Raw genomic sequence first — 13507 nt, 5'->3', positions numbered from 1 at the left:
TTTTTCCTAGCCACCGTGCTTCTACACCTGCATTGCTTGCTGTTTGGGGGCAAAACTGTGGCCCCAATCAGGCTCCCGAGGGCTGGGGCCCCAATCAGGCTCCCGAGGGCTGGGGCCCCAATCAGGCTCCCGAGGGCTGGGGCCCCAATCAGGCTCCCGAGGGCTGGGGCCCCAATCAGGCTCCCGAGGGCTGGGGCCCCAATCAGGCTCCCGAGGGCTGGCCAACTCCATATTAATGCCCATGATTTTGGAATGAGATGTTCAATTAGGGGTGGGAAATTCCAGCCCTCGGGAGCCTGATTGGAGCCCCAGCCCTCGGGAGCCTGATTGGAGCCCCAGCCCTCGGGAGCCTGATTGGAGCCCCAGCCCTCGGGAGCCTGATTGGGGCCACAGTTTTGCCCTAGCCCCAACTAACAAACCTGACTCCAATAATCACCTAATCATGATCTTCAGTTTAGAATGTAATTTGATTAAATCAGCTGTTTGCTAGGGATGGAGACCAAGTCTGACACCAATCAGGCCCCTGAGAACTGGAGTTCCCACCCCTGCAAGGTGTCCACATACCGTTGGTCATGTAGTGTATTTTCATGAATACCACATATAACGAGGACTTCCTGGAGCAACGTTGTATTGAGAGCTAAGCTAATGTGATGTTTGAGGTTAAGTTAGGTAAACATTCTTTGACATGGTTACGGCGCCTGCTATGGACTGCTAGCATGCATGTACTGACCTGCCCAGGAACTGCACCTCTCCCCGGTGGTGGTGTGGGATGGACTTGTATTTACCCATTTCTCCCTCCGGTCTTGTGATGTTCAGACCAGCATAATGTACTCTGAGAGAGAGAGAGGGACAAACAAAGCCTTTCATTAAGTTACCCAATCAGATAACAGATTTGTCTCTCTCAAAACACACACACAGACGCGCACTAACAGACCTGTTCCAGAGGTCGTCGTCCTCTCCTCCCCAGCCCCAGAATGCATTGGGAAAGCCATTAATCTTTCGGAACTGTTCCACTGTGAGTCCACTCACGCCCCCAAAGAACTCACTATATGGTAGTCTGTGGACAACACACACAGCGTTACACACACACACACACAACACACACACCTGTAACACGCGCAACACACTTTCAACACGGACAGAGGGACAGACACAGACAACATAGCCTAGCTTTGCCTGGGGAAAGACTGAGTTTTCAACAAAACGACAGAAAGGGAAAAAAGAAAAAAAGGAGGGACCTTACCAGTCAGTATCACAGGAAAGCAAACAGGTAACAAAGAATGAGTTTGGCTGTGATACAACACACAGACACACAATTATGTTTTCAGACAATTTACCATTCAGTCTGCAAATTTAGAAGGGACACACATAGGCAGACTGGAAACTCTGTTCATAAATGAAGCCTTAGTCCGGGACCAGTGTTTCCCCCGTATTCATTTAGCAGCAGCGCATCGCCACTGCTAAATTGTTGCCGCAAGACCAAAAAATGAAAAATTATTATAATTTTTAGAAATACATTTTCGGGATTGTAGAAACGCTTTAAGTGTAAACTTAAATGACTAAAGTATGTAGAATTATTTTATTATTATATAATGGAGGATTACTGATGGTGCGTGCAGGGTACATGTCCAGAGGTCCCAATTTATAACAAATATTTAAAAAATAAAAATGAGCGTAAGAACAAACCAACCATGACAACAACAAAAAAGAATTCTCTAAGCTACATTGAGAAATATATAGAATTGTAGGAAATTAGCTGGAAAACAGCATTTTGCCATTTTTCCGCCAATTGATTGATTTAAGCCGTGACTTACAGGTACATGTACTTGTCCAGTTTGGCTGCGAAGTGGCGAGGCATCTGACCACAGCCGTAGTAGTTACGGTCGTTCTCTGGGATGTGGTCGACGTCGTGGAACACCAGACAGTCCCAGTCCAGATCCTTCATGGCTTCCAGGAAACCCACATTAAACAACATGGCTCTGTTGAATGGCTGGGTACCAGACTGATGGAGGGAGAAAGAAGAGTTAGACTAACCCTAACCCAAGTTAAACAACATGGCCCTATTGAAGGGCTGGTCCAGTGTTGCATTTCGTCAACAAAAATAGTGACAGAAATATGTGTCATGAGAGGGGCTGCACCTATTTATCAGTGGCAATTGACAAGACTATAAAACAGAATAAAGAGACCCAGAAAAAAAGACCAAACAAAAATTATTTTTCACTTTGCTTGAGGATAATGAGACAAGACTAAAGTATGTCTGTGACTAAAATCTGACTAGTAAGTGAGAGTTTTTGGAGAGCTGTTCAGTGTCCTTTGTTTGGTCCAATCAAAAGCATGCATGACATAAGGCTTCCTTATCGCAATGCGGTAGAAAATAAATACCATGCCCAGGTCATTCATGAGTCACCTCTCTGCCCAGCAACCGTTCTCCAATCTGGCGGCAACAAATCATTGATGCAAATAAGGCACTCGCCATGGCTACTCTCCCGATGGTATAAGCTCCCGGTAGAAAAAGGGTCACTTGACTTATGTCGATTCAAACGAGACCTCATGCAATGTTTCCATGGGAGAAAAGACAGTGTTTGCACCTACAAGATGACATCACTAGACATCTGAAAGCACATTATTCCAACATATACGCTCAGGAAATAAGAGATCGATAATCCTAGCTAATTATCTTGCTGCAACAGAACTTTAATTAGAATATAGCTACAGTATGTCAAGGGGCAGGGCTCCACACCGCAACCATTGTCACATTTTGCGACCCTTTGACTTAGCTGTGCGAGTTACATCTTTTATTGATCGCTTCAGTGAGAGCTAAAAATTCATTACATGGTCATCTCTCACACAAAAAAAGTGTCTCCTGTCTGGTGTACCAAGAAAGCCATTGGTCAACCACAGAACCTGCAGAATGCTGCAGCATGGGTACTGACCTAGACTAGACAGAGAGCAGCACACATTACACCGGTTTTAAGGTCTACACTGGCTGCCTGTGAGTTTTAGAATTAAGTTTAAGATTTTTCTATTGGTTTTTAAATCAATCCATGATTGTGCACCCAAATGCATGTCAGACATGCTTTTAATTTATGTACCCAGCAGGTCCCTCGGGTCCTCTGGCAGTGGCCTTTTAACTATTCCAAAGCCTAGGACCAAGAGGCATGGAGAGGCAGCCTTTAGTTATTATGCCCACAGCATCTGGAACAGACTGCCAGAGAACCTGAGGGGGCCGAAACTGTGGACATAATTAAAATATATATTTTCCTGAGGGTGCTTCTTCATACAGAATCAAAAAGTGTTAAACATATCAAAATATATTTCTGATTCTTCAGATTCCCCCCTTTGCCTTAACAGCTTTGTACACTCTTGGCATTCTCTCAATCAGCTTCATGAGGAATGCTTTTCCAACAGTCTTGAAGGAGTTCCCACATATGCTGAGCACTTGTTGGCTGCTTTTCCTTCACTCTGCAGTCCAACTCATCCCAAACAATCTCAATTGGGTTGATGTCAGGTGATTGTGGAGGCCAATTAATCTGATACAGCACTTCACTCTCTTGGTCAAAATAGCCCTGACACAGGCGGTGTGTTGGGTCATTGTCCTGTTGAAAAACAAATGAAAGTGCAGCTAAGCACAAACCAGATGGGATGGCATATTGCTGCAGAATGCCGTGTTAACCATGCTGGTTAAGTGTGCCTTGAATTCTAAATAAATCACTGAGTGTCACCAGCAAAGCACCATCACACCTCCTCCATGCTTCACGGTGGGAACCACACATGCGGAGATCATCTGTTCACCTACTCTGCGTTTCACAATGGCGTTTGGAACCAAAAATGACACATTTGGACTCAGACCAAAGGACAGATTTCCACTGGTTTAATGTCTATTGTTCGTGTTTCTTGGCCCAAGCAAGTATTTTCTTATCGGTGTCCTTTAGTAGTGGTTTCTTTGTAGCAATTTGACCATGAAGGCCTGATTCACACAGCCTTCTTTGAACAGTTGATGTTGAGATGTGGGTGTTACTTCAACTCCGTGAAGCATTTATTTGGGCTGCAATCTGAGGTGCAGTTAACTCAAATGAACTTATCCTCTGCAGCAGAGATGAGTCATGAGAGCCATTTTCATCATAGCGCTTGATGTTTTTTGCGACTGCACTCGAAGAAACTTTCAAAGTTCTTGAAATTTTCTGCATTGACTGACCTTCATGTCTTAAAGTAACGATGCAGCTGTTCTTACCATGATATGGACTTTTTACCAAATAGAGCTAGCTTCTGTATACCACCCCTACAAAGGAACCTTTAACAAGGCACACCTGTAATTTAAATACATTCCAGTTGACTACCCCGTGAAGATGGTTGAGAGAATGGCAAGAGTGTGCAAAGCTGTCATGGCAAATGGTGGCTATTTGAAGAATCTCAAATATAAAATATATTTTGATTAGTTTAACACTTTTTTTTGGTTACTACATGATTCCATACGTGTTATTTCATAGTTTTGATGTCTTCACTATTATTCTGTGACATAGAAAATGGCAAAAAAATGAAGAAAAACTCTGGAATGAGTAGGTGTGTCCAGACTTTTGACTGGTACTATATATATATAGTGTGTGACACCATGGGGAAAAACATTTATGAAACCAAGTCATAGGCTAATGCCAACAACTGAAAAAGGTAGTGGAACCAGTGACACGGTGTGATTTTAAAGCTGCTGTGTTCTTCTGCGAATTGGGAAGACAATCATGCGATAGGATGTTATGCCCGAAAAATATATGTTGGTAGGACAAGGCTATGTATGTTTGTGCACATCGAAGTCCGTGATTTATGTTAACTATAAGTTAATGAGGCAATAAAAATGTGATGACTAAAAATGTGACTAATAATAAGGCATTTCGTCATTTTGACAATAACTAGACTAAATCAGTATTCAAATAACAAAAATGTGACTAAAGACTAGACAAAAAACAAAAAAAAGTGCCAAAATTAACACTGGCTGAGTCCCAAACTGATAGTGGGGGGGGAGGTCGAAGAAAGCGCAATGTTGTGAGCTAAATCTGTCTACAGCTCATCTTCATCATAGATTCTACATTTCTCACCAGTGGGTGGCAGAGTTGACAAAGTAGTGAGCCCGAATAGGATGAAGGGAGACTAAATGTGCAATAATAACAGAACTTGTTTAAAAGCGGTGTTACCTGCTCGATGACGTAATATGCAAACTGCAGCCTCTGTCTCTGCAGCATGGGGGTGAGGTGCTGGAACAGGATGGGAAGGTGCTCGTAGCGGTTACGGAACGGGATCAGGATGGCCACCTACACAGGGAGCAGGACCGTCAGACACACAGCATTTAGGGAGCAGACAGACCAGAAGTAGAAAATCAAATGCTTCTAATAGAGAAAAGACACTGGTGTATACAAATACGGCTTACAGTTCAATTTCATTTTCTAATAGAGGAGAATAAAAGTAGTAAGATAACTGAACCGCACACATATCTCCTCAGTCATACATGTCTAGTCATTACCTTCCAGCGCGGTTTACAGTCTTTGGGTCTCCAGTGTCCTCCAAAGTGAACATCCAGATACTTAGAGAACTTCAGATCAATCTCCTCCATAGGGATCTGAGTCATGTTGACATCCATAGGACCCTCTGAGAACGTACACATAAACCTTCAGTAAACACACACTGTGGGATTTTAGTCAGTCCATCCAGGATGCATTGCTTTAAAAAGAAAATAGTTGCAGGCAAAAATGCTGGATTTTTCTGCAGCATTTCTGACATTTTGCATGGCCTGTTTTTCAATGTTTTTTTGTCCAATTTGCCACAAAAATGCACTTAAGTAGAAAAATATTTTTTACATGTGGCTTGATTGAACCATTTTTATGCGGTAAAAGTGTGATGAATAGTTCATTACGAGCTCTTTTTCTATTGCAGTGATTTGACAGTTTAATGCGGAAATATATATTTGATTTAACTGTTTTATATAGAAACAAGTGCAGTGATGGTAATTGAGTAATATGGGGGAATTGTTGATTTTGCCCCCAAAAAGTTGAGCCTGGAGGGACTGTTTAAATAAAAAAAAATCCACATCAACACACAATATCCCATAACGACAAAGCTAAAACCAGGTTTTTAGAAATAGAAGCAAATGTATTAACAATTTTAAAAAACAGAAATACCATATTTACATAGGTATTCAGACCATTTGCTATGAGACTCGAAATTGAGCTCAGGTGCATCCTGTTTCCATTGATCATCCTTGAGATGTTTCTACAACTTGTTTGGAGTCCACCTGTGGTAAATTGATTGGACATGATTTGGAAAGGCACACACCTGGCAGTTACACCACTAGGGGTTGACTGCAAGTATATTCAAGCAACTTTTACCGGTTTTATTTTGCGGGACTTACTCTGAAACATACGTGCTTGTGTTACCATTGTCAACTTCTGCCTGCAATTGCATTAATAAAGGTTTGATTGATTTACTTGAAGGTATTGTCTGACTGCTGATTTCACCATTAAGCCAATGATTGACAAGAAACCTACCCCGGCATCCCCAAGAACAGTGGCTTCCATCATTCTTAAATGGAAGAAGTTTGGAACCACCAAGACTCTTCCTAGAGCTGGCCGGCCAGCCAAACAGAACAATCAGGGGAGAAGGGCCTAGGGCAGAGAGGTGACCAAGAACTGGATGGTCACTCTTGACAGAGCTCCAAAGTTCCTCTGTGGAGATGGGAGAATGTTCCAAAAGGACAGCCATCTCTGCAGCACCCCACCAATCAAGCCTTTAAGGTAGAGTGGCCAGACGGAAGCCACTCCTCAATAAAAAGGTACATAACAGCCCGCTTGGAACTTGCCAAAAGGCACCTAAAGGACTCAGACCACGAGCAATAAGATTCTCTGGTCTGATGAAACCAAGATTGAACAATTTTGCCTGCATGCCAAGCTGGAGGAAACCTGGCACCATACCTACGGTGAAGCATGGTGGTGGCAACATCATGCTGTGGGGATGTTTTTCAGCAGCAGGGACTGTGAAATTAGTCAGGATCGAGGAAAATATGAACGTGGCAAAGTACAGAGAGATCCTTGAGGAAAACCTGCTCCAGAGCTCTCAGGTACTCAGACTGGGAAGAAGGTTCACCTTCCATTAAGACAATGACCCTAAGCACACAGCCAAGACAAAGCAGAAGTGGCTTCGGGACAAGTCTCTGAATGTCTGAGTGGCCAGAGCCCGGACGTGAACCCGATCAAACATCTCTGGAGAGACCTGAAAATAGCTGTGCAGCGACGCTCCCCATCCAACCTGAGCGCTTGAGAGGATCTGCAAAGAAGATTAGGAGAAACTCCCCAAATATAGGTGTGCCAAGCTTGTAGTGTCATACGCAAGAAGACTTGAGGCTGTAATCGCTGCCAAAGGTGTTTCAACAAAGTACTGAGTAAAGGGTCTGAATACTTATGTGAATGTGATATCAGTTTTGTTTTTCGTCATTATAGGGTATTGTGTGTAGATTGATGAGGTAAAATAACAATTTAAATCATTTTTAGAATGTGGGGATCTGAATAGTTTCCGAATACACTGCCATTTATCTTCAGATTTCAATGATAACAGAGGAGAAATGGGTAATGCAATACGTTTAACTGTAGCTAAAGTGCCTATGTAGATATAACCGGCATGATAAGCCACACACATCCTACAGGGAGAGACAGAATGAGGAGCGAGAGAAATAGTAAGCGAAAGAGGACGCACAGAGACAGCAAAGAGTAGCTTATCTCATGAGTTACATAATAACATGACCTGATCATAGAAAAATTCAAGATCGGCAGGAACTGCTTCTCACGATGTTAGCTAGCAAAGCTCATGCGCAGAAACACGTCATTGGGTCTAATGGTCGTGTCGAGCAGAACTGAGCATGTGCAGGCCTGTCAAATCAAAAAGGCACCTGCTCGATAGAAAGTTGTTTTTGACCATTTTAACATGTACATTTTGTCACTTTCAGAAGGTTGTAGTAATGACAGTTTCAGCTACTTAAGACATTGGCTCAAATCTGTGTTGTCTTTAGTTTGAGAAAAAAAAAAATACTACTAAGGACACATTTTTCACTCCTCCCAGCGACTTGCCAAACCCCAGCCTGGTCTGTCGAGTCTGCGTCGCAATGCATTCCCGTAAGTATTATGCGTTTGAAAACCCAGTGGTAAAATCCTCTCAGTAGGCAAACTGATGGTTTGAAGACAAGCGTTCTGGTTACTTACTCATAGAAGGTAAGCGTTCTGGGCAGGGGAGGTTCTGGGCGTATGTGAAGTTCTCAGGGAGGTATGCGGTTGGCTGGGACATGTATTCACTGGAGTTACTGCCATCTGGGTAATCTACAGGAACACACAAGACATTCATTTATTTTTTTGATTGATTGTATAAATTACTTTTCTATATTCCCCTTGTAGGGACCTTAGAGCTGGATCATGCTGATTAATAGGTAGTGGAGGGGAGTAGACGGTGTCTCAACCAACATGTGACGAAGTAAAGCCAAAAATCAGAAAAACATATTGGAAGAAAAATAGGCCTAAGCCTGACTGACTCTAGCAGCTAGAGTGAGGGTCATTCTTGGGATGTTTGGCTGCCCATCTCATATTGGTTGAAGAACTGCCTACTCCCTCCACCACCTACTAAAATCAGCAAGATCCCACTCTCTTAACAACCTAAAAGGGAGATGATTGAGATGTCATTTATACTCTCCCCTACATAAATATTTGGACAATGAAGCTACAACTTTTAATTTGGCTATACAAAATGTTTCATAAAGCGACAGTATATCATGCAACATTTTCATAGATATGTTTTAAAGTTTAGAAATTGAGCGATTTACGGATCTAGTCCCCCCTTGTCAAACAGTGCCCTACGGAATTTTTGCACGCTAGGTAAATATGAACAAAAAAAGGCTGATTCTGACCTTTTATTTAAAATTGTTCAAAAACAGTCAGTAGGAAAAAAATATTTAGTTAAAAAAACATTCATTGTCCGTGTGGCTCAGTTGGTAGAACATGGTGCTTGCAACACCACGTTTGTGGGTTCGATTCCCACGGGGACCCAGTATGAAAAGAAAACAAATATGAACATGTATGCGCTCACTACTGTAAAATCGCTCTAGATAAAAGCGTCAGATAAATAACCATTTTAAAAAATGTAAATAAGACTATAATTGGCACCCCAGCATTTAGTACTTTGTGCACCCTCCCTTTGCCAAGATAACAGCTCTGTCGTCTCCTATAATGTTTGATGAGGTGGGAGAACACATAGGAAGATATTTCAGACCATTCCTCCATACAGAAACTCTACAGGTCCTTCAGAGTAATTGGTCTTCACTTGTAGACTCTCCTCTTCAGTTCACTGGGATGGCCATTGCAAAAGCTTGATTCTATGGTCAGTGAACCATTTGTGTGTGGATTTGGAGGTATGCTTTGGATCGTTGTCCTGCTGGAAGATCCAACAACGGCCCAGTTTTAGCCTGCTGGCAGAGGCTGATGGGGTTTGGCCTAAAATCTCTTGGTATTTGATGGAGTCCATGATCCTATGTATCCTAACAAGGTTCCCAGGGCCTTTGGAAGTAAAACAACACAGATCCACCACCATAATTCACAGTGGGGATTAGGTCATTTTCTGCATGACCATGGCTCTTTTTACACCAATCCCACCTCAGGTGTGTTGCCAAAAAGCTCTATTTCAGTCTCATCAGACAATACAACCTGGTTCCAATCCAAGTTCCAATGCCCTTTAGCAAACTCCAGGCACTTACATTTGTGGTTTGGTGACAGCAGAGGCTTTCTGGCAACCCATCCAAAGAACTTGCTGGCATGGAGGTGGCATCTAATTGTAGTTTTGGAGACTTTGTGACCCCAAGATGTAACCAACTTCTGCAATTCTCCAACTGTAATCAGAGATTTTTCTGCCACTTCAACCATCCTTCTCACTGTGTGTGGAGGAAAAAATATATACTTGCGTTCTCTTCCAGGCAAGTTCATCACAGCTCCATTTTTTTTATACATCTGTTAATTATTGCCCCAATAGTGGAGATGGGTATTTTCAGGCATGAAAGCTATCTTTTTATAGCCAGTGCCTGACTTGTGAAGGTCAACAAACTTTTGTCTAATTTCATGTGTTTGTTCTCTGGCCATTCCCATGTTGATGGATGACTAAGAGAGTTTAGCCTGTGTGTCAACTCATATTTATACCCCAGTGAAACAGGAAGTCATGGTTGACCACTTAAGAGCTCCCAAAGAATTAAAAAAAAAGGTATATACATCAATTCTATTTTGTTAATCAGAATTTCTAGGTGTGCCAACAAGTGACACACATGTTTTGAATAAAATTAATATATATTTTTACAATTTTAACTCAAAGGTGAGATTCATATGATATTTTTAGTACAAGATCAAGCTGATACTCAATTTTTTCACAGCTTTTTCTGTTCATATTTACCTAGGGTCCAATAATTCAGGAGGACACTAAGTATTTGGACAAATACAATTATCCATTGCCTATGGAAGGTATTCAGACCCCTTGACTTTTCAACCATTTTTTTTTTTAGATTACAGCCGTATTCTAAAATTGATTTAAATCAATCTACACACAACAGCCCATAATGACAAAGCAAAAACCGGTTTGTAGAAAATTTTGCTAATTTATAAAAACAAAAATGGAAAAAAAAACATGAAAAAAAAACTTTGGCAGTGATTACAGCCTCGAGACTTCTTGGGTGTGACGCTACAAGCTTGGCACACCTGTATTTGGGGAGTTCCTCCCATTCTTCTCTGCAGATCCTCTCAAGCTGTCAGGTTGGATGAGGGATTTGATCGGGATCAAGTCCGGGTTCTAGCTGGGCCACTCCAAGATATTCAGACTTGTCCCGAAGCCACTCCTGCATTGTCTTGGCTGTGTGGTTAGGGGTCATTATCCTGTTGGAAGGTGAACCTTCACCCCAGACTGAGGTCCTGAGCGCTCTGGAGCATGTTTTCCGCAAGGATCTCTGTAATTTGCGCCGTTCATCTTTGCCTCGATCCTGACCAGTCTTCCAGTCCCTGCCGCTGAAAAACACCCCAAAGACATGATGCTGCCAGCACCATGCTTCACCGTAGGGATGGTGACAGGTTTCCTCCAGAAGTGACGCTTGGCATTCAAGCTAAAGAGGTCAATCTTGGTTTCATCAGACCAGAGAATCTTGTTTCTTTAGGTTCCTTATGGCATATCACCAAGCAGGCTGTCATGTAACTTACTGTGGACTGGCATCCGTCTTGCCACTCTACCATAAAGGTCTAGTTGGTAGAGTGCTGCAGAGATGGTTTTCCATCTAGAAGGTTCTCCAATCTCTACAGAGGAACTCTGGAGCCCTGTCAGAGTGACCATTGGGTTCTTGGTCACCTCCCTGACCAAGGCCCCCCTCCACGATTGCTCAGTTTGGCCTGCCAACCAGCTCAAGGAAGACTCTTGGTGGTTCCAAACTTCTTCCATTTAAGAATGATGGAGGCCACTGTGTTCTTGGGGACCATCAATGCTACAGAAATGTTTTGGTACCCTTGCCCAGATCAGTGCCTAGACACAGTCTTGTCTCGGAGCTCTACAGACAATTCCTTCGACTTCGAGGCTTTGTTTTTGCTCTGATATGCACAGTCAACTGTGGGACCTTATATAGACAGGTGTGTGCGCCTTTCCAAATCATGTCCAACCAATATAATTTACAGGTGGACTACAATTTGTAAAAACATCAAGGATGATTAATATAAACAAGATGCATCCTGAACTCAATTTCGAGTCTCATAGGAAACGGTCTGAATACTTTTGTAAATAAAGTATCATTTTTTTAATCGTTAATACATTTGCAAAAATGTCTAAAAACCCATTTTAGCTTTGTCATTATGGGGTATTGTGTGTAGATTGATGAGGAAACATGTTAATTTAACCCATTTTAGAACACGGCTAGAACGTAACAAGTTGAAAAAGTCAAGGGGTCTGAATACTTTGAATACTACTGAATACCTAGCACAATGATTACATCAAGCTGGTGACTCTACAATCTTGATGGGTGCATTTACAGATTGTATTTCAGATTATGTTGTGGCCAATAGAAATGACTGTTAAATCATGTATTTTGTAATCATTTATATTGTAAATAAGAATATGTTTCTGAACATTTCTACATTCATGCGGATGCTACCATGATTACATATAATCTTGAATGATGAGTGAGAAAGTTAGAGGCACAAAGATCATACCCCCAAGACATCTTAACATCTCACGATAATCAATAACATGGGAGTGTATTATATCTATGCCTCTAACTCTGACATTCTGTACTGTTGCCTCATATGAAACATTCAATCTGAAATCCAAAATGCTGGAGTATAGAGCCAAATTAAAAGTTAACTGGTTAAGACAGGAGGTGGAGGGGAGTGGGCAGCAGTTAGATCAACGTGACAAAGTCCAGCCAAAAATCACAAGAACCTCAGAAGGAAAATAGTAGCAACTGCAGTCCCTTTAGTACTTGGCAAGATGGCGCCGACAGAGATGGTCACTTCGCTTTGAATCATTAGGAAATTATGCAGTAGTGTTTTTTATGTATTATTTCCTACATTTTTTGCCCAGAAAATCTTAAGTGTTATTACATATATCCAATAGTTCATCCTGGCTGTAAGAGCAACGTCAACTTACCAACATTACGACCAGGAACACGACTTTCCCGGAGCGGATGCTTTGTTCAGACCTCCATCCTGGAAATTACATCTAATCCCAGAGGGCGACCCAAAACAACATCGCCGCAGAAGTAGACGGAGCAGCCTCCTGGTCAGACTTCGAAAGCGTGCACACCACCCAACGCTTCCGTATATTACTCGCCAACGTCCAGACTCCAGGCAACAAGGTGGACGAAATTAGGACAAGGGTTGCCTTCCAGAGACAGAGATTGTAGCATTCTCTGTTTCATGGAAACATGGCTCTCTTTGAATGTTGTTGGAGTCAGTACAGCCACCGGGTTTCTTCCATGCGTCACGCCAACAGATATTAACATCTCTCTGGTAAGAATAAGGACGGGGGTGTGTGCTTCATGATTAACGACTCATGGTGTAATCATAAAATGCCTTAATTTTGCTGGACCCCAGGAAGAGTAGCTGCTGCTTTGGCAGAAGCTAATGGGGATCCATAATTAATACAAATAACATACAGGAACTAAAGAATCTCTGTCCACCACACCTATAATTCCTTACAAATCAAATGCCGACCATATTATCGCCAAAGATAATTATTGTCAGTTATAATCCCAGCTGTGCATATCCCCCACTCAAGCAGATACCCACAACGGCCCTCAAGGAACTTCACTGGAAAACATATATCCTGAGGCTGAATTTATTGTAGCTTGGGATTTTAACAAAGCAAACTTGAGAACAAGGCTACCTAAATTCTATCAACATAATGATTGCAGCACTCGTGTGGGCAGTACACTGGACCACTCCTACTCGAACTTCCGCAATGCATACAAGGC

At 42.3% G+C, this 13507-nt stretch overlaps 1 protein-coding gene across 3 annotated transcripts in view; it reads right to left on the bottom strand.

Moving 5' to 3' along the window:
- LOC115145403 (beta-1,4-galactosyltransferase 6-like) overlaps positions 1-13507 on the bottom strand; it is a 48278-nt gene that overhangs the window by 10253 nt on the left and 24518 nt on the right. For all 3 annotated transcript variants that reach the window (XM_029686939.2, XM_029686941.2, XM_029686940.2), the window contains 6 exons: positions 8235-8348; positions 5510-5634; positions 5184-5300; positions 1815-2002; positions 935-1057; positions 731-832 (listed from right to left, as the gene is read on the bottom strand). In XM_029686939.2, coding sequence (XP_029542799.1) covers positions 731-832; positions 935-1057; positions 1815-2002; positions 5184-5300; positions 5510-5634; positions 8235-8348 — 769 coding nt within the window. The remainder of the gene's footprint in view (positions 1-730; positions 833-934; positions 1058-1814; positions 2003-5183; positions 5301-5509; positions 5635-8234; positions 8349-13507) is intronic.

This window comes from Oncorhynchus nerka, linkage group LG17 (assembly GCF_034236695.1).
Source record: "Oncorhynchus nerka isolate Pitt River linkage group LG17, Oner_Uvic_2.0, whole genome shotgun sequence".
NCBI lineage: Eukaryota > Metazoa > Chordata > Actinopteri > Salmoniformes > Salmonidae > Oncorhynchus > Oncorhynchus nerka.
The sequence above is the reverse complement of the archived record's forward strand: the minus strand, read 5'-3'. Positions and strand labels throughout refer to the sequence as shown.